The sequence below is a fragment of the Babjeviella inositovora genome, assembly GCF_001661335.1.
Source record: "Babjeviella inositovora NRRL Y-12698 unplaced genomic scaffold BABINscaffold_5, whole genome shotgun sequence".
Classification (NCBI taxonomy): domain Eukaryota; kingdom Fungi; phylum Ascomycota; class Pichiomycetes; order Serinales; genus Babjeviella; species Babjeviella inositovora.
In genome coordinates this window covers 450,287-470,151 of record NW_017566842.1, presented here as the reverse complement: position 1 = coordinate 470,151, position 19,865 = coordinate 450,287, and the positions used below count along the sequence as shown (strand labels likewise).

The 19,865-nt window shown below is 50.6% G+C and overlaps 7 protein-coding genes across 7 annotated transcripts; 3 read left to right on the top strand and 4 right to left on the bottom strand.

Annotated features, from left to right (window-relative positions):
• Window positions 1-318: 318 nt before the first annotated feature.
• On the bottom strand, window positions 319-5,286 carry BNI1 (formin; the record flags this gene model as incomplete). The annotated part of the gene is made up of 2 exons (XM_019131713.1): window positions 319-2,799; window positions 2,839-5,286. 2 exons carry the CDS (start codon window positions 5,284-5,286, stop codon window positions 319-321), a joined length of 4,929 nt encoding a protein of 1,642 aa, XP_018985603.1.
• A 1,918-nt stretch (window positions 5,287-7,204) lies between these two features.
• BABINDRAFT_35300 (uncharacterized protein) lies at window positions 7,205-8,437 on the top strand (the record flags this gene model as incomplete). Its single annotated transcript, XM_019131705.1, has 1 exon — window positions 7,205-8,437. One exon carries the CDS (start codon window positions 7,205-7,207, stop codon window positions 8,435-8,437), a length of 1,233 nt encoding a protein of 410 aa, XP_018985602.1.
• Window positions 8,438-8,796: 359 nt separating this feature from the next.
• On the top strand, window positions 8,797-9,741 carry BABINDRAFT_7727 (uncharacterized protein; the record flags this gene model as incomplete). The annotated part of the gene is made up of 1 exon (XM_019132669.1): window positions 8,797-9,741. One exon carries the CDS (start codon window positions 8,797-8,799, stop codon window positions 9,739-9,741), a length of 945 nt encoding a protein of 314 aa, XP_018985601.1.
• A 581-nt stretch (window positions 9,742-10,322) lies between these two features.
• Window positions 10,323-12,496, bottom strand: BABINDRAFT_161238 (uncharacterized protein). Its single transcript, XM_019128711.1, has one exon. It carries the CDS (start codon window positions 12,282-12,284, stop codon window positions 10,548-10,550), a length of 1,737 nt encoding a protein of 578 aa, XP_018985600.1. The 5' UTR covers window positions 12,285-12,496; the 3' UTR covers window positions 10,323-10,547.
• Window positions 12,497-13,078: 582 nt separating this feature from the next.
• Window positions 13,079-14,632, bottom strand: BABINDRAFT_7725 (uncharacterized protein; the record flags this gene model as incomplete). Its single annotated transcript, XM_019132668.1, has 1 exon — window positions 13,079-14,632. One exon carries the CDS (start codon window positions 14,630-14,632, stop codon window positions 13,079-13,081), a length of 1,554 nt encoding a protein of 517 aa, XP_018985599.1.
• A 1,063-nt stretch (window positions 14,633-15,695) lies between these two features.
• On the bottom strand, window positions 15,696-17,685 carry MTS1 (Mts1p). Its single transcript, XM_019128710.1, has one exon. It carries the CDS (start codon window positions 17,297-17,299, stop codon window positions 15,770-15,772), a length of 1,530 nt encoding a protein of 509 aa, XP_018985598.1. The 5' UTR covers window positions 17,300-17,685; the 3' UTR covers window positions 15,696-15,769.
• An 841-nt stretch (window positions 17,686-18,526) lies between these two features.
• On the top strand, window positions 18,527-19,086 carry BABINDRAFT_161234 (uncharacterized protein). The gene has a single exon (XM_019128709.1). It carries the CDS (start codon window positions 18,609-18,611, stop codon window positions 18,792-18,794), a length of 186 nt encoding a protein of 61 aa, XP_018985597.1. The 5' UTR covers window positions 18,527-18,608; the 3' UTR covers window positions 18,795-19,086.
• The last annotated feature ends 779 nt before the right edge of the window (window positions 19,087-19,865 follow it).

Below are 19,865 nucleotides of genomic sequence, written 5' to 3'. Positions count from 1 at the left end.
CTTTGTAGTGACTCCTCCAAAGGCAGTATAGCTATATCCAACCTTCATAAAACGAAACCGTGAGCAACGGTCATGGCGTATCTAGGTCCAAAGCTCACTGAACTCGAGAGAATTATCAAGGCCCATTGTTCACTGAGTAATCAGGCATTCTTGACAGGAACACCACGCACCTCAAGCCAACACTTCATTTAAAACACATTGATTAATTTATAAGATCCAACCAGAAAGCATGACGTTACCAGTCATGCGGCACTATGTAAATAGCTGAAAACAGCAATGCAAATGTATGGGATACGACAACTACAAAGTTCCAGCCGACTACTCTTCAAGGATATCATGTGCCTCGTCTTCCGACAAAGGCGAACCCGTCTCCCGGGTGGTATCCACTTGGCCGGGAGTAACGGTCACATCCACGTCCGATGCCGTTTGCTCGTGGTCCGAGGAGCGGAGGTCTGAGTCGCTTACCACATCGGACAGATCCCTGAGCGACACGTCAGAAGTGCTGGCGCCCAACTCTTTTTTCCGCTTCATCATGCGGAGCTTCTGCGCTGGGGTTAACTTGTCCTCCGGGCCGGGCCCGGTGCTGGGTCCCCGGAGCTCCTTCAACAAGTTTCTAGCTCTGGAGCCCACGTCTGGAGTTGTTTCTTCCTCCGTGAGCATGTCGGACGCCGGGGAAACCATCCCTTCGTCGAGCAAGTCCACTAGCGAAGAGCTATCAGAGTCAGGAATGTCCAATGACTGGGACGTGTCGCCATCGTCGTCCTGGTTCTTTCTTGTGTTTTCCAAAAGCTGCTTGCGCGCAATGGCCCGTCTTCTGGCCGACAATGGGTCGCTCTTGGCAGGGCCCACGGCCTTCAACTTCTCTAAAAGCGTGTCCATCAAAGCGCCATCCACATCTTCGCTCGGCTCAGAGTCGCCGCCTAGATGACCGTTCCGAGCCTGGCTGCGCTTCGGTCCTTCGAGCATCTTCTTTCTGGCCTCGTACGCCCGTTCCTCCTCCTCCCTCTGGAGGTTCTCCTTGTTCACCTTTTTGAAATCCAGCAAAAAATTGGCAAACTTACGGAAGAAGGAATTGCGTGCAAACTCATCCTCCGGCTCTTCCCCAAAGAAGCGCATCACCTTGTCAAACTCGGCTATGGTGTACTTCGACTGGTCTGTGAGCAATTCGCCCTTGCGTCTCGCTTCGGGCAACACCGGGAGCACCTTCTTCAACACCCGGTCTTCGGGATGGAGCTTCGTAGGGTCACTTAAGTTCCCAAAGTCGATCAGTGACTGTACATTCATGATTGACTGCGAATACTGGCGACAGTCGGCCGCGATTTGCACCATCGAGAGCTTGGCAGCATCCACCGTCACAATAAGCTCATCCATAAACGCCATCATTTCAGGGAACTTGTTCCGCACAATCTTCTCCACATAGTGCAAGAACGTAATGCTATTGTTCTCGTCCTTCATGAACGTTAAGCGTTGGAGAGTACTTAACTTGAACCCCTGGGCCTGTTTGGTGGAATCGTTCATGTAGTTACCCACCATCAAAATGATGTCAAAGAGACCACGAAGGTGGCTTGAATTCTGCACGCTCTCGCAGGCAATGTCCACGACCCTGAGCTTGGCCACCAAGTCAGAGTAGTCCTTTTCAAAGCTGATTACCGTTTGCAACGCCCGGATACGCGACTTCCAGTAGTGTTGAAGGTTGTAGATCAACTCGAGGTAGACTCGGTCGGCTCTTGCCAATTCGGCTGGGTCTTTGTCTGGCTTGGTTGTGCCACCGTCCTCGACCCCACGGGTGTAATCTGTGCTGTATGGCTCGAGGTTACGACCCACCCCGTTAGGAATCTCGGTGAGTTCGTCCTTTCCCAAGAATTCCAAGATACTGACGTTTTCAAAGACCCGCTTATCGCAATTAAGCACGCTCAACACCAAGTCCTGGTCGGACATCGTGTTAAATCCGTGGAGGTTGATGCCAAACTGCTGGGAAATGTCTCTGGCCAAGAACGAAATTTTATCCTTCTCATCCTTGCCCTTCTTCGTGGCAAACTTTCTAAACTCTTTCGCCGCAAAAATGTTTTCGATTTCGTCAAACACACCCTTTTCCTGCAACTCGCTGGCTAGCGCCTCGGACGGAGCGTGTTTCTCCCAGAAGGAGTTCTCGGTGTTCTCGAACTTCTCCCAATGCAACTGCTTCAACTTACGCTTCGGGCGCGGGAAGTTATCAAACGGCGACGGAGACCGCGAGATGGCGACCGGCGTCATAGGATGTGACTTCATGCCGGGCATTGGTGGTGGTGGTGGTGGAGGGCCACCTGTCATCGTCGGGGACATAAGCAGAGGGGACATCAGAGGAGGCGGCGGTGGAGGAGGAGGGGGAGGAGGAGGAGGAGGAGGCGATGGAGAAACCGATCGGGAGGGCATGTCCGGCAACGATGGTATCTCAAAGCTAGGGAGTAGCTTGGGCACGTTGGTTGTGCCAAGCAGCGGAGGAAAAGGCGGGGGTGGAGGGGCACCCAGCAATAGTGGGACACCCGCGGCAACAGACGGAACGATATTAGAGCTGGTGCCATTCGGTAATGGCGGCGGAGCCGACCCCTGTGGGAGTGCCGTATCGTCAATCGCAGACTTCCGCGACACCTTCGAGCTGAGCTCGTTCAAAAAGTTAAGCAGCATGCCCGGGGACAGAGCTGTTGCCGGCTGGTATTGACTCTGGCTGTTTGTCACATCCGCAACGGGAGTGGCCTTCTGACCGTTGACATACTTGGCCTCCAAGGCCAGGAAGTTTGTCGGTTGGTCATCGTCACTCACCTCCACCTCCTCCTCCACCTCCACCCGTTCAATCACCACCTGGTGCTGCACCGGAGCCAACCTAGACTCCAAGGTGGCACGCAAACTCTCGGCCTCGGCGAGCTCTGCATGGATTTTTGCCATCATCTTCGGATCCATGTCCACGAGCCGGGAGTCACGGTTCGGCGCGGTGAAGTCGATGTTGAAATTCTTGAAGTTCTCCTCTAACTCGCGAAGACGTTCCATCGCGAGGTACTTTTGCTTGTTGTACAACTCCTGGTCCTTTAAGTCCTGGTTGTATTTGAGGATATCATTGGACTCGGACTGCAAGGACACGAGTTTCTTGCGGAGCGACGAGAGCTTTGCGAGGTCGTCCTCCTGCCACGGTCTGGCGGGTCCGAGCTTCACCGGCGACGGGCTCGCAACGTGTTTCTTCGGCACCTTCTTCTCCACCTCCTTCACGGTCTTGATCTTGCGGGTCCGTTTCGGCGACGGCGTCACCATGGCTGCAGGGCCAGAGTAGTTCTGGAAGTCCGTCATCTCCAACTCCCGCGCCTGCTGCTCGATATCGTCCATCTTGTCGCGAAGCGCCCTGAGTCTGGACGACGGCTCGACCGTGGGCTTGCCCCACCTGCGAGTCTCCGAACGGTACTCATCCTTCTTGTTGGCCAACCGTGACTGCAACTTGGTGATCAAGTCCTGGTTGGTGGTTTCGATCGACACAGACATGCCCGACGCGGCGTTGCTCTTCTCAGAGACGGTGGTGGTGGCGGAGTTGTTCAACATAATGAACATCTCGCGCATTTCCAACTCCTGTTGGTGCCTATCCAACACCCGCTTCCGCTTCAAGTCCTCGAGCTCGGAGGTCATTTCGTCGTTCAACTTGCGCTGGCGCTGCAAAACCATCTCCTGTTCCTGCAACTGGACCGAGAGCTTGGAAACCATGCCCTCACCGCCCATCCGCACCTGCTTCGCAAGCTCGTCGCGCTCCGCGCTCGCCTCGTTCGCCACTCTCTTCGCCTCCCGAAGCTCCGCCACCGCCTTTCGAGCAACCTCGTCGGTCTGCAACGTTGAATACAATTTCTGAATCGCCACGTTCACCGTCGATTCGTCGTCTAAAGACGAGCGCATCGAAATGCCCGAGATGACTCCGTCCAAGATGCGGAACGACCGGATCAACTCCGGGTTGTCCGGCTTTACTAACGGGTCCAGCTGCGCGAGAAACAAGTGCTGGATAGCCGACATGAAATACCCCTCGACCTCCGTGTTCTTCACGTTCTCCCACATCTTGCCGATCAAGCTCACGGGGTCGTTCAAGTTGACCGACTGATCCTGAAGGTTCTTGTGGCGCGACAAGACGGCGTAGTCGTCGGCCATGGCGTTCTCGAACTCCTTGATCCAGTTGCTAAGCACGTCGTACTCAAGTCGGTAGAACGCCTCGAGGATCTTGGGGAGACCGAAGCTGCGCATCTGTGCACGCAAATGCGTCCGGACGCGGATGTCCTTGTGGTTGGTGGTGAACGACTTGATCAAGATCATCGTTGACAAGCAGTATTCGTTGAGCTGGTTCTCTCCCTGGGCACCGCGGAGCTCCGCGCTAGCGCCGACCATGGACCCCATGAGCCCTCGGCCGTCGAGCGTCTTCTGTACCGTGCGCATCCACAACTCAAGACGCGTCATGGAGCTCTGTTGGTTCATCACCAGCTGGCGCCGCGACATCAGACTGAGGGCAGTCTCGGATGGCCTCATCTGTTCCAGCACGGGCCCCATGTCGTCTGTCTCGTCGAGCACCCCCGACTTGTCAAAGCCCTGGGGTGTGGCGGAGAGAATGGTCAAGATACGGTGGAAGCTCTCGCCGCCGTGCTTGCCCCAGTTGGCGTAGAAGCACAAAATGTCGGTGACAATCTTCTTTGTCTGCATCCGCGGAGAGAACAACGAGTTGGTAATGGTCTCCATGCATGTCTTTGCCTTGTAGATGCGGTGGGCGCCCTCCAGTACGTTGAGCACGGATCGGAAGCACTTCACCATCAGGAGCTCCTTGTCTAGCTCCGTATCCAGAAGTGACGAGTGGGAGTTCGTGAGCTGCCCGAGCACCCTGGCGAGCGCCACCTCACCCTGCGCCGCCACAAAGCCCTTGACCCACGTGACTGGCTCTGTGCGGAGGGATACCCACAAGTTGTTGAGCTGAGTATCGGTGATGGACTTGTCCATTATCTTGCGGACGTAGAACTCCGGCGTGATGTTATCGTCGCCCTTGAGAAACTGCCGCTCCTGCTTCTTGTACTCGGTGAGCGCGTCCTGGTAGATCAACATCCACTTCTTGTCCACTGAGTAGTGCGACATTTCCTTGCGTGCCACCAGCGGCAAGCTCCGGAAGTCGCGCTTCTCCATCAACACGCGAAACATGGCCTCGATCTCACGTGGGTCTGACGGTTTGCCCAACACAAACTCGGAGTGTAACGACTGAGTCGTGCCGTGGCGCACGAGCTTCTTGGAGACTGAGTGCATGGGCGGTACGTCATACTGCTTGCTCAGGTTACCGCTGGAGCCGCTGGCGATTGACTTGGCATCGTGGTTAGATGACAGCCGCGTGAGCGTGGGCGATAGTGGCGACGCCTGGTAGACCTGGTTCGGATTGGCGAGCATGTGGGGGTGCAGAATCGAGCTGATAGCGACGGGCGTCACGGCCGACGGCTGGCGTTTGAGAAACTTATCCATCATCGACGGATCGTGTTCCGACGGTGTGCGCGATACGGGCTTGCCCTTCTTAATGCTAAAGATGGAGGATGAGGACATGCGGTTGGGGTTGGGCGTGGGACCACTGGGGTAGAGCGGCTCAGACGCGATGGACCGGTCCGATGCGTCCGATGACTGTCTTTTCTTCATGATGGAAGTTGCCGGATTTGCTGTGGGGTGAAGAGGTTCAGGCAATATTCAGAGGATGACCTATTGGAGGCAACAATGAGAATGTATCAATGCCGAGTGTTATCGTCTTGGTGATGCTGGGTGGATCGGCAGATAGCCCAGAGACAGATAGAATGGTTATGTACCAGGGTTTTATCACCGTCTGAGAGTATTTCCGGCAACGTAGCAGTGTCTATACAGGTGTGTTGTAAATCAGAACGGTTGGTGAGGGTATTTTTCTCAGCGGCAGAGACCAGCGTCGTCTATTTTTGTATACCTAGATGGCCGGACTGCGTGGTGCACGCACGTCCCCGGATAGGGGTTTTTGACGTCCCCGGATAGGGGCCTTTGTGGTCGATAAGGATATACCTACGCTCAGTGCTTCGTGAGAGTGTATCTACGCTGTTCCGGGGAGGTTTTAGCCAATAGGTATTGTACTGAAACAGTCCGGTGGTGTATAAAGAGTTGTTATGACGGTGGCCAATTGACGGGAGTGTGAACCGCTACTTGTGACAAGGTTGATACATCGAGACATGTGCGCCAGCTTTAGGCAGATGGGCGTGGGAAACACAAGCCTTCCGCACGGGGGGGAAATAAAGCCGCGCTTGTCTAAGGGGCCGGTATAAAAGCTTTTTGTTTGATTTTTCATATAGGTCTACCTGTTGGATTTATCTGTGCCCCTTTTACGCTTGATTTTTCATCTAAGGTTCAACGTTTGGACGGCTATTGAACATCGAGTTTTGTAGAGCTCCAGCTGCAGGCGACGGAGATTGTCTGCAAGTGACGGATACCCTAGTCGTAGTGGTGTCGTTCAGTGCCCTGTCGATGAATATGTCGCCATGCTCGAATGAGCCAGAAAAAAACTTATTAAAACGCATAATCTATCCAAGTTTATTGAGTTCCGCGTGTGCTCATTCTGAGTTACCCGCAATGTCTGCAACTTTAAACTGTGGCGTAGATAACGTGTATTTTTGAAAGCCGCAATTACACTGGGCTAGACTATTATACAGCATCGCTGTAGTGTGGCGCACGGATACTAGTATATATAAACTCCCACTTCAAGCCCATCGTCAACTTTCGGTAGTTAACAATCGTCCCGACAACCTCGGCAATTTTTACCTCAGCATGAGCTATATAGCTTCGTCAAAAATGGTTCATAGGTAGAAGGACTATTCACCAGTTTACGCAGACACGCACACATACTCTATCACCATGCGTACAAAAGAGCCCCAATCAGGTTCCCCAATCACCTACATCCATACTAACTTTCACCGATCAGTAAGCATGCCAACATTTCACGTCACCTGCCCCTGACCACCACTACGCAGGTAACTCCATTACAGCCCATTGTCGTGTATGTCCTAATACGTGCGGCTCACCCTTGTTATGTGCCCTGTTTGTCGACTCTGAAAAATTTTCCACTCCATGACAATCGCAACGTGGTGTTTACATCTTTATAACCATCATTTTTTCTTCCCTTCCCTTCCCTTCCCTCCCCTTTCCCCCCAAGCACAATATTAAAATGTCTCAAGGTACCTTATACTTGTTCCCAACCTCCCCAAGATCTACGATCTGTAAGAACATTGCCGACTACTTCAAGTTGGACATCAAGATCGGCTCCGTCGAAGATGCCGAATTCAAGAGAGACTTCCCATTAGGTAAGACTCCAGCCTTCAAGGGTGACAAGGGCTTCAAGTTACACGAATGCATTTCCATCTCCCTCTACTTTTTATCCCTTGTTGACAACCACGGTTTGTTGGGTAAGAACAACAGAGAGTACGCCCAGGTCCTCAAGTACTTGTCTTTTTCCAACCAGGAAGTTGCTGGTGCCGCCTTGAAGGCCATCATGCCAACCATCGGTAAGGTCCCATACAACAAGAAGTCGGTTGACGAAGGTTTGGCCACCTTGGAACAGCTCGCCACTATTTTCGAGACCAGATTGTACGACTACACCTACTTGGTCGGTGAAAGATTGTCCTTGGCCGACCTCTTTGCCGCCGGTGCCTGGGGGTTTGCTCTCTCCACCGTCTTGGGTAAGGACTTCCAGAAGAAGCACCCATACTTGGTCAGATGGTTTAAGACCGTCACCGCCACCCCAATCTTGAAGGCTCAGTTCGCTGAGTTCAAGTTGATTGAGAAGCCGTTGGAGTTCACCCCAGTCAAGAAGGAAAAGAAGGCCGCGGCCCCATCCGAAAAGAAGGCTGAGAAGAAGGCCGAGAAGGAGGTTGAAGAGCCAGCTGATGAGACCTACGAAGAGCCAAAGAAGGCCAAGCACCCATTGGAAGCCTTGGGTAAGTCCAAGTTGCCTTTGGACGAGTGGAAGCGTGTCTACTCCAACGAAGACACCAGAGAAAAGGCCATTCCATGGTTCTGGGAGCACTACGACCCATCTGAGTGGTCTTTGTGGAAGGTTGGCTACAAGTACAACGATGAGTTGACCTTGTGCTTCATGTCCAACAACTTGGTCGGTGGTTTCTTCAACCGTTTGTCCGGCTCCACCAAGTACTTGTTCGGTTCTATGGTTGTCTACGGTGAAAACAACGACAATGGGATCGTCGGTGCCTTCTTGGTCAGAGGTCAGGACTCTGTGCCGGCCTTCGACGTTGCTCCAGATTGGGAGTCCTACTACTACGAGAAGTTGGACGGCTCTTCTGAGGCTGACAAGGAATTCATCAACAACATGTTCGCCTGGGACAAGCCAGTTGTCGTTGACGGTGTTTCCAGAGAAATCTCTGACGGTAAGGTTTTCAAATAAGCAATGTGTTAATGTAGGGTGGGCATCGAATGCCTGCTGTTTAATTAATGCGCTTATAGAACGATTGTCTGTAGGGTGAAAAATTCGTAGAATACATAACCTGGCGTTTGTCCGGTAATGGTATGCCCCAATATTCAGTTCTGCCGTCCACACGACATTCCCAAGATTGGTATAGCCAGGAAACTTCCCATGTAAGCTGTTTCCCCCCGACGCCCGAAGACCGCTGTTGGTCGTGCCCGTACCGACATCTCCACACCTCCGCCATACGCATGTGAAAGACTTGGGGGGAAGAGTCACACTGGTTTTCTTTCGGCCTTTTACCGTCGTGCAAAATCCAGACATTAGCGTGTATCCCCACGATGAGCGAACTCCACAACCCCAATGAGAAGCTCGGGGAAATTACCCTACTCTTGCAAAAGATCAAGCAAGTGTCACCGCAGTTGTTGGTCGCAGAGGAAGACGAGATTCCTGCCAGCCTCCATCTCCTGGAGGCGGAAAAGAAGAGCTTTGTGGTGTTAAAAAAGCTTGTACGGTTGAAGAAGATCAAAATCGATGACTCTAGACCCGCGACCCCGGAACACCTTCGCAGACCGTACCCGCTTCAACCCGGTTTGGATGAAGTCCAAGCGAAAGAGGCAGATCCTAAGACGGTGATTTTCAATCGGGGCGCGAAATTCGATGAGTATATTGCCAAAAACACGCGTATCCACAGCCCCAGCTCCATCCACCGAAGGGACAAGTCGCGCATCGCGCGGACGGAACTGGGCCGCGACAAGCCGTTGCTTGCACGCGCGGAGGAGGTCCTTTTGGAACACTTGGAGTCGCTCGTGACACTTCTTGACAACATCAACCTTCTCCAGCGCTTTGTGAAGCGTCTTAAGGAGAACAAATTCCTTGAAATGATCAACACGCACACGGCCAAGATCTGGGTCTTTACGCTTGTTTTCATGATCCGCAAGTCGATCTCGGATTTGATAGAACGCAATACTGTTCTCCGGCACACCAAGGCAGAGTTGGTGGTGTTTTTGCAGACGCGAATCGCCCAACAGAAGCTGGCCGTCGATCCCCGCGACGACGCGTTTATACAGGAGTTCTACACCCGGATCGAAGAGGTCCAGCATGAGCGCAGCTTGATCTTACTAGAGCTCTCGGGAAATGTTATCGACTTTGCATTTGTGTTGACAGAGGTCTTGGGCATAGCGTTACCGGGGTACGTCGAAGGTTTCCTCAGTCTTGTGAGTGGGTTGATGAGCTGGTACAGAATCAGCAAGGTCAACTCCAAGTCGGTGGAGAAGAGTGTATAGATGATAAATCAGGTAGAATAAAGCATTGGAGGTGAAGATCGGAGGGTGTTGGGGAGGATTCATGGGTAACTGATTGTATAATTTGAATATAGGCGTGTAATAGCACATTGTATGGTATGGTAGATTAGGGGCTAGCAACTTGATAAGCTAATTAAAAAGGGTGTAAGGTAAAGGTGTAGTGGATGGATGGGATGTGAACTATATCTATATGCCTTATGATACAACGGTTATGGGTGATGTAGCGGCTATGGATCAATATGCTTTCTTTATCAACAGACCTTGAGGAGTGGATAGTCCTCCTAGGAGGTCTTTAATTTGTAGAAAAGACAATGAGGTATAAAGGCAGTTAGTTTTGGACGAATCCCTATTTATCAAATGCGCGTTGACCCTAACTATTTTTTATAAATTGGTTACGGTTGACCCTCTCTTGACTGTATAACTTGGATTACTTTCTTAGCTCTTGGTCAAGGGATGTTTGGATGCTACTCCTGTAGTCATCCTTAATATACTCTTGGCCTAGCTATAAGGCTTGGTCTGATTGGGATTTCCGTTACCGTTCCTTTATAATTATATTGTAGTATCCCCTTTCTCCCCTACTATTTGATTTATCACAGCATTCTACACTATAGATTCATTATGGGTATATTAGAACAGGAAGGACATGTCTCGACAAAATCGAACTTCCTGACTCTAAAGCCATTACCGACCATAGTACCGGCCAGCTTTTTCACCCCAGTAATCTCCGGTATGAAAACCGGGGTGGGACTCAAATCGGGGGAGGTCAGAGCCGTCCCTCGTGGGCATCTTCATCGATAGCCAGACACTGTGATCGAGTGATCGGTGACGGAAGGGTTAGCAGTTCCGCTTCCACTTTCATTTTCGTTATCATTTCCACTATGCACCACTTGGTATAACTCATCATCCATGGCATACTCGGGATCTCCGATGCTCGCAGAACTACGCACCTCAAACGACTCGTCATCTGACTCGATTACAAAGTTGCGAACCGCATGGACCTCCACTCCTGGTCCGACTTCTAACACTGCCCGCTGGGGTGTTTCCCCAGATGTCAGAGACACGGTCGGAGTCATCTCGTAGTCATGCTCATAGTGGTACTCCTCACTCACCTCTACCACCTCGTAGTGTATCGAATACTCGTCGGTATGCGAGTCATGCACAGTCTGTTCCTGACCAAGTACGCGACGCGTGCTGTGCTCCTCCTCGTAGTAGTACGCCTCGCGCTCGGGCGCGCCAAACCACTCGATGAAGCGGTTCACGCCCCAGCCTCTTTTGAGGGATAGCCAGGCGCGCGGCGGATTCTCGTTTCCTGGCAAGTCGTCCGCACTCATCCGGCGCCCCAACACCGCCTTTTTCTCGGCCCGGCGGTCCAAGAACTCGATGTGGGTGAGCCAGACGTCCACCGTGTAGAGGCCTATGATCTTGACAAATGGACTCAAGTACACGGTCCAGGTCTTGAACCAGATGTTGGCAACGCACAAGATATCGAACACAAACGGCGTGATGATGAAGACCATGTTGACCACAACTAGCGGGTAGGTTTCTTGCCTGTAGGCGGACGCGCGGCGGCGCACTGTGCAGCCGACGAGCCAGGCGCGCGTGGCAAAGTAGTAAAGATTGGTAAATACGAGTGTCGCAATATCGATGCGAGTAAACACAGGGATTCCGAAGAAGGTCTGTGGATAGACGCGTGTGCTTTGCCTGACGGCTGTGGCAGCGCTGCGGAGCGCGGTAAGAAGCACGCAGTACGCAAGGCCCGTGATGAGAAGGAGGCGGCGCGCCTGGAACTTGACCACGTTGTACAAGATGCCGAGCCACGAAAGGTCGATGAGCAAACCGATGACAACCTCGATAGCGGCCTGGAACATGAGCGAGTCGACGATGCAGAGCTGGAACTCGTTGGTGTCCTGGTAGCCCGCGAGGTACGAGACGCAGAGAAGTTTGCCCGTCTTGTACAACATGGCGGTCATCACTGCTGTGAAGATGATCGTGGTGGCCTGGATCAAGCGCCGTGCACGCTGCTTGTTGCGGAGCGCGTACTGTGAGTGGCGGTATGCGTGGCGCGGGTCACGGTGTGCGGACAGCCGCAGAAACGTGTTGGCATACTCGTTATACATGTAATCATTGCGTCCCTTGGAGTTGAGCATTGACGATGCGAGAACCATCAAAATGAGTAAGAGCCAGCTGCCGGTTGTCACGCCCAGCATCACAAACGCCATCGATGTCACGTTGCCCCAGAATGTGTCGCGGAGCGTTGTGAGCGAACGCTGCTCGATGAGAATACGCCCCACGTTGAAGTAATAAAGCTGGAGGTATTCAGTTGGATTGGTGCAGTTGTAGACAAAGAGCTGAGGGAGTCCGAGCTCGAACGTCTGGGGCTGCGACACGTTGTTGAGCAACGTGACGGCACCGTACGGAAGCGCTGCCACGAGGCACGTGCTGTTACCGAGGGCCGGGTAGAACAAGCTCGTGTCGCCCATGAGGTTATACGACAAGTGGTCGTAGTCCACAACCGTTTTGACCATCAGGAAACTATTTTGATACAAGTTATGTCAGCATTCGCAGGGTTGGGGAAAAGCTGCGTAAACGAGATTGGGCGGTTCGAAGTGTGTTTGGCGAAAGGTATCGTGGTATGCCGTATAATGTTTCGAATTTGAAGATGGCAAGACCTTTCAAGGGGGTCATTTCCTCGTCGAGGCTGATTTCTCGTTGGGACCGACTTCTCGTTGCTTTTGCCATGGTCATGTCTTGGCATTTGTAAAGCATGTCCCGATCGGGCGCATCCTGCAGGTGCAAATAACGGTCAGGTATGTAGGAGCGAATAAGCATAAGTCAGCCGCGATGAGCTTCGGCAATATTCGCGTTACAGGACCTCTTTTTTTTTTTTTTTGGTAAACTTACTTACTGGTCTGGACCAAAAGCCATACGGTAGGACATTTTGCTCCTAAACTAGAAACTGGGTTGCATTCTTTCACTTTGGGGGCATTTATCCTCTCCAGTGGGTAGGGAACATCTGACAACCATGATAAAAACGGTGTTACGATAATTGCATGGCCTGCACGCCCACCATTTCACCCCTGTGATGGCTTTTCCCTATGTCTCCTCGGCTACATTTACAGCTTCTGTATTGTTTGGCAGTTTATTCGCTGTCCTTGCTACAAAAGCCCCCCTGTATCTAAATTTCAACGGCCAGCCGTTGTATGCTATTATTTATTATTGATGATCGTACAGGTTCGTGGCCCCATTCCGGGGAGCATTCTAAAGCACTAGCAAGACCCCCCCCCCTTGCAATTATTTTCATTCCATTCTGATCCGTTTCTCAGTGGATATACACCTCAAATACCTCAGAGTTGGGAGATTCGGATGGTATATAGGGCAAGCCATCCTCCAAATTCTCAGACCTTAGTGGTAATCCATAGTGCTCGTGCATTGCGTTATTGGTGGACACGATCGAATCAAGGTGTATAGGTGGGTCAACAGGGTAAGAGCTTGGGGTCCGTAGAATCTCCTCGTCTCTACCCATACCTTCACTGCCGTGGCTTCCAAATGAAATAATAAAGGCGTTAAGCTTGGTAAAGAGACCAGTGGGATGTGGTAACGACAGATTATTTATTGTCCCCGACGTCCGGGAACCGGCACCACGTCGATTGGAGGGAGGCTGTGACGGTGATTCCAAATCCAGGTGATTGGTTTTTCGGCCCAACACACCGGCACTCTCTTCTTTGCGAACCAGATAGTCGATTCTTGTTAGCCAAACATCGACGGTGTAAAGGCCAAGTACCTTCATGAGTGGGACCCACATGATTGACCAGGTGCGGAACCACATGCACTCAGTACCCAACACGCTAAGGATGAAAGCTATGATAAAGAACAGGATCGATATGAAGGCCAAGAAGAAGGTGGCCTTCACGTAGGCATACTTGCGCTTGTGAATGGTGTACCCGAGAAAAAAAACCCTTGTAGCCACGAAGTAGATCTCACGGAGTACAATAGAGGCTAGTTTGATCTTGCTGGTAGACTCTGATTTGGTGTAGTTCCGTTTAAAGGAGTTATTTTTCATTTCCGTCAGGATCGTAACACACCCAAGCACGGTAAGCACTAGACAGTACGTCAAAGCGATGCCAAAGAAGAGCCGGCGGTAGCGCGGACGAATCAACCCAAGAAGAAGGCTCAACCATGCGAGATTTATGAAGAGCTGAAAGAGGACGTCTCTGAGAACAGAAAACCAGACCGAACTAAGAATCTCCAAGTGGAACTCCTTCACATCCTGGTAGCCGGCCATATATGATGCCTCAACGTTTACGGTCACCTTCACGAACACGGCGGTGAAAAGGGCGGTAAAGAAGAGCACGCAAAACTGCATCAACCGTCTGGTGCGAGTCTTGTTGGTGAAGGCGGACTTCGAGTGTTGATAGTTTCCGCGGTAGTCACGGTCACGCGCCTGGCCACGCGCAAAGTTCTGGGCGTACTCGTTGTAGACGTAGTCGTTTTTGGTTTTGGTCTTGACAACCTGCGAGGATATGAGCATAAGAATGATCAACAACCAGGCAATGATCGCGACGCTGGAGAGCGCGTAGCAGAGTGCGTCCACGCCACCCCAGCTGACGTCCACCGTGGTCAGAAAGGCATATTGCTGAAGCAACTCCTGGCCAAGCTTGTAGTAGTAATTGATAACCTCTTCTGAGTAGGATGTGCAGTTGTAGAGATAGAATGCGGGTAGGTGGAGGGTGATGTTTGTGTGGGCGTCTAGCTGAAGGCTACCATAGGGAAGCACCATCACCTGGCAGGAGGCGTTACCATAGGGATAATCGAAAACCAGTGCGTTGTTGACGACATCGAGATATCTCGGATGGAATATATGAGTTTGCACCATTGAATGTGGGCTTAGAGCATGGCGAGCCGCGATGGAGGGTACGGTATACGTGGAGATATTGCTGTCGCTCAGATGTTTTTGGTTCTTCGAGTGTAAGACACCTTACCTATATTTTCCGAGGCGTAAGTGTATGGTACTTAAACAGGTTGGGTCGTCGAGATGGGAAAGAAGGCGTTGCCGTTTGATTACTGACGGACCAAAGCCCAGAATACAAGCTTTTGGCCGCCCAGCCTTTTGGGAAGAGCTTTGGCATCCTGCACCGAAAAATTCTCCTGACGAACAGGTCAGAAAATCTGACAATGATCTGCAGCTCTCCATGCACACGCAGGATGCTACGAGGCTGGGCCCAGCGGTGGCAGCCATCGAAGATCCCACGGAAAAGCAACAGCTTTTAATCAGTTTAGTAGCAGTCTATATATGAATGGCTCGCCTATAAATAGATCTTTCCTATGTGTGGATGTAAGCCAGCTATGATGAGTATTCACACTGTAAAACTCGGCATCACTCGAATTGCAAAAAGGTCTGCGAGATGTATTACTTTGCACGTAAATTTTTTCTACCAGAGGGGAAAGATCCGCAGCAATAATTTCACAGATTTTACAGTTTAGGTTTCCGGGGTGAATAGACTAGTCACTCCTGGTAGATTACAAATGCAAGTGTGCATTAAGGTAGCCTTTCAGATTCCGTCTGCTCATAGAAGACATGCGTCCATATTCCGTTATTTTTCAGGCTTTTTTTTCCCTCAATAAATGAGCTGCCAAATAGTATATTACGGTTCGCAACCGTGCGGGTAATGCACGGAATCTGCTGGAACAACTGAGCCATTGATTGTCAGAGACATTGGCACATGCTCTGCATAACGTATGTGGCTAAGGGGTCAGCTCTTCGAAGTACGTTCTCTTGGGTACTTAAAACCTATTAGGCCCCTTACGGGTATAGGTCAACCATGGTATCGTATTGCGGGTTCCACCCATGAAGATGGAGATATAAGCTTTGCAAACGGATCCTTTTCACTGGACTCTAGTGTTTCTCTCATGGCCAGACGGTCTTTGCACTACAGGTCATTCACGAAATAGATATTAGATATTCATTACAAATTATTTTTGGAAGAAATTCCCTCCCGCGAGCTCAAATCATCTATTTAAAGTCCTTGAACCACTTGGTGCCCTTTTCCAATGGAGCAGACAAACCCTGCTGGGCTGGAATGTAGTTGACGCGGTGGTAAGAGTTCAAGTTCTTTCTCAAAACAATCTGGTAACAAGTAGCAGAACCCTGTCTGGAGATGATGGTGGAAGAAGCCAAGAAGTACTCCCAGATTCTGAACCATCTGGCACCGTACTTGTTGACGGCCTTCTCCTTGTTGCCCATCCAGTTACGGTACCATCTCCACAAGGTGGCGGAGTAATCGACACCGATGTTGTCAATGGAGACAACCTCAAAACCAGTACTCTCCAACTTGGAGACGACAAAGTCCAACGGAGTAGAGGCATCGGCACCTGGGAAGATGTATCTGTTCATGAAAAGACCCCAAACGAGATCCTCGTACTGCCAAGACTTACGCAAACCGGCATACTGCAAGTAGAAAAGCCCATCGTCATCCAACATGTCGTAGACTTGCTGCAAGAAACTGCCAAAGTGCTTGATCCCAACGTGTTCGGACATCTCGAGACAGGTGATTTTGTTGTACTTACCCTCTGGGACCGGGGTGTCACGGTAATCCATGCACAAGATCTCGGACTGGGATTGCTCAACGCCGTAAGAGCGCAACTGGGTGTTACCCCACTTGGTCTGGTTACGGCCCAAGGTGATACCGGTGACACGAGCGCCGTACTGCGAGGAGGCGAAAGAGGCAAAAGTACCCCAGCCGCAGCCCAAGTCGAGGACACGGTCGCCTTGCTTCAAGTCAATTTTTTCACACACAATGCGCAACTTGTTGTCCTGCAATTGCTCCAAAGTCTCCTCCTTGGTAATGTCGCTGATGACACCGGAGGTGTAGATCATTCTTGGGCCGAGGAACCAGGCGTAAAAGTCGTCACCACGGTCGTAGTGGTCACGGACCTGCTCCTCATCCTGGGAACGAGTGTGCATGATGATTTCCGGGATCATCCCGCAGATGAAGAATCTGAAAAGGGAGAGGGTGAAGCGGAAGGTGCACCAGTCATGTCTGTACTCCATGACATCCAAACAGTCACCCTTGAAGCTGACCTTGCCGTCAAAGTACAACTCGTGGAAGGTCTCCATTGGGAGCTTGGAGCCCTGGCCGTTGTTGGAAAGAACGTACTTCTTATTCAAGTCTTCGTCGTGGAACTCCAAATAGTCACCCACCGGACGGTTTGGCAATTGCACGCGCTCATTCAAGCGAGGGGAGTAGGTGGACAAGATGGTCCAGTAGGCCATCAACAAGGGGAAGAAACAGAGAAGGGTGAAGAAAACCCAAGTCTTGAGGCCACCGCCCAACTTGCGGGCTATGAGGGCCGGGATCAACACGAGGAACCCCCCGAGGGCCCAGTTGGAAAAGTGCTTGGACCCCGGACCGTCGGCTGGCGCCGGCGCGTTCTTGATCGCTGGGCTGGTGGTGGTTTCAATCCCGAATTGGGAGCCCAACTGTTCAAGGCGGCGCGCTGGCGTCTCACTGTACTTGACGGTGGTAAATTCCACGTCATCCATTGGGGCAGACATCGCTATAGTGAAGAGAAAACTTGCAAAAAAAAGCGCGAATGGCGGAGTTGAAGAGGAGACAAAAGGAAGAAGCAAATTGGTTAAATACACGCTGTACAAAATGAGAAACCGGCGATGGACGTGTCTCTGCTTAAGGTGATCCGAGGGTTGGGAGCCAAAGGGACACGTCGACGTAGCTGCCGGATACTTTTCACGGCTTGGCAGGTGCACGTGATGTGTACTTATGTGCAGGCTGCCTGAGGCGCAGTCTTCGAGGGACCCCGCTAAGGTGAGGGTTTCCGCCGGCTGTCTCGGGGCGGACTCAATTTCCAAGGGTCTGGTTGAGGAATTCATATCGTTCACTGTATTCCTTGCTGGCAAAATTGGTCGAATGGGCGTCTTTCTCCATAAGGGCACAGTTCTGGTGGCACAGCGGGTAGCGAGAAATTCTAAGATGTAAACGCAGGACTTTTTACTAGGCTTTGCGCTGGTCTGGGCATACAGATGGGATGAAATATGTTGGTGGGTTGTTGGCTTTCTCCTTGGTTGGTGAATTACTCTCTCTTCCTTGGTCGTGTAAATAATGGCAAAGGGCTTGTTACTGGCTGTGTTAAAGCCGGTACACGGTGTCGACAAACATCTCCCCGACGAGATGATACCCCTATGATTAATAGTATGACATTTCAGTAATTTGTTTTAACGACATGTCAAAATCTAACCTTACTGATGTTCTTTCCGGTACTCGGAAGGACCTTGACCCTTTGGACATGTCTTGTCTACAAAAGATATTTTTACGGAAAATGGTATCTGTGATATATATTGGATATTTTACATCTAATTATTTTCTGGTTTGAATACTGATTTTTTGTGTATATCAACTTCTCTCTAACTATATGCATCTTCAGTTGCTCATATACATATGTCTAAGTGTTTTAATATTATTATCAAAGTATATGGCCAAACCGAATCCAGGTTCGATACGCAGGGTATACATTGCCAAATCCCACCTTTTTCGTTTTATTATGGCTGGTTTTGTTAGGCGTACCTCAAAGCTGGCAGGAAAAATTGGTCAGTATACATGTGATAACTACTGGCCCGAACACTTTCTATACCTGCATACGTCTACCATACTACCCAAAAGACAAGAGTAAACACAGGATACACTTTAATTTCTACTTCGGGAAATATCCAACCAAACGGGTGTTTATCTGATTAGTATGTCAAATAGAGTTACACGGAGTTTGCTTACAGGCGTGCGCTACTTACGTTCAGACCTATTGGGCACGTTGCGTGTATGCATTTAGACATAGTCACTTAAATGGACGAACAGTTCGTAGACGACGAAAACACGTTGTCTTTTCACCCATACCATTCAGCAAACGGGGGGAGGACTGAAGCAGACAAAACACCTACACGGGCACTACGCTTCCCGCTCGTCTATGTTCATTTATCTGCGATGTATGGGCTGCGTGTGACACACTGTCTTACTGTGGTTTTTTTTTGACGTTCCCCGCAGCTGATCTTCCCAAACGAGAATTTCGTTTATAACGTTGATAGGAAGGCTCAGGTTCTTGGAGGCATCTTGATGCCCCAGATTACTTGGAGCCATGCATGTTTCAAGGGATAGGTTATTGTTTAGGTAAGCTCTATACTCAATCGGGCACAACATTACAAGCGCAACCAGTGACACTCAACCACACAGTCTACCACCCAAGAGTAGGAGCTCTCTGGAAAACAACGCAGGGATAACACAGGGATATGATGTAATAGAACCTTTTATCAAAGATCGTTATGCCTATGAAAAGTGCCAAGGGTATTTTCAATATGTAGTCGAGAAAATCCCACGTGTGGTTCTCCATATTCATGGGTTCTATATTTAGAAATATCCTGCCCCTTGCACTTAAACTTACGAGCAAAATACATTACATCACCATCCATGAATCATGCAGACTCGAAAGTTTATATATGAAGCTCTGAAAAAATGAGAGACGTATCCACGAGCGCTATAGTGTGGACAAGCTTTGGTTTTCCCCTGATCAGGCAATTCCAAGCTCTGGTTACTGGATAGAGATGAGAAAGCATAAAGCTCAGACCATAGAAAGCCCCTCGAGGAGAAGGGAGTTTTCGGTAACCTACTGTAGGCTCCATCCGGACGTACGTCTCTATGCTGCTATGTTCGAACGCACATGTAGGTACAGGACACTAGTAACCGTATGGTGATAAAGGGAATATATTGAGCCTGGCTGCTAGAAGTAGCGCTAACGCCAAGATAATGTACGGAAGCAGATATCTGGAATAGGAGACTACAGGGATGCGCCTTAGCTCCCCGAAACTGTTTCAAGATGCCGCTATCAGTGGATGGACATGCACGAAGGGCCAACCTCCTAACGAAAAATCTAATTCGGCTGCGAATAATAAGGATAGCGAAAACAGCTCGTAAAATGACCAGACCTCCCTGTGCTCGATATCTCTCGTCAAAGATAAAGTTACACGAAACAGTACAGTAACTACCTGACCTTCCCGGCTTAGCAAGATTTCAACACCCCCCAAACGTTAAGTCTCAGCCTGTAGAGAG

What these genes read in the sequence shown, in the direction of transcription:
- MTS1 (XM_019128710.1), bottom strand. Translation starts at nt 17,299, where the DNA reads ATGGATGACGTGGAATTTACCACCGTCAAGTACAGTGAGACGCCAGCG.
- BABINDRAFT_161238 (XM_019128711.1), bottom strand. Translation starts at nt 12,284, where the DNA reads ATGGTCAAAACGGTTGTGGACTACGACCACTTGTCGTATAACCTCATG.
- BABINDRAFT_161234 (XM_019128709.1), top strand. Translation starts at nt 18,609, where the DNA reads ATGGACGAACAGTTCGTAGACGACGAAAACACGTTGTCTTTTCACCCA.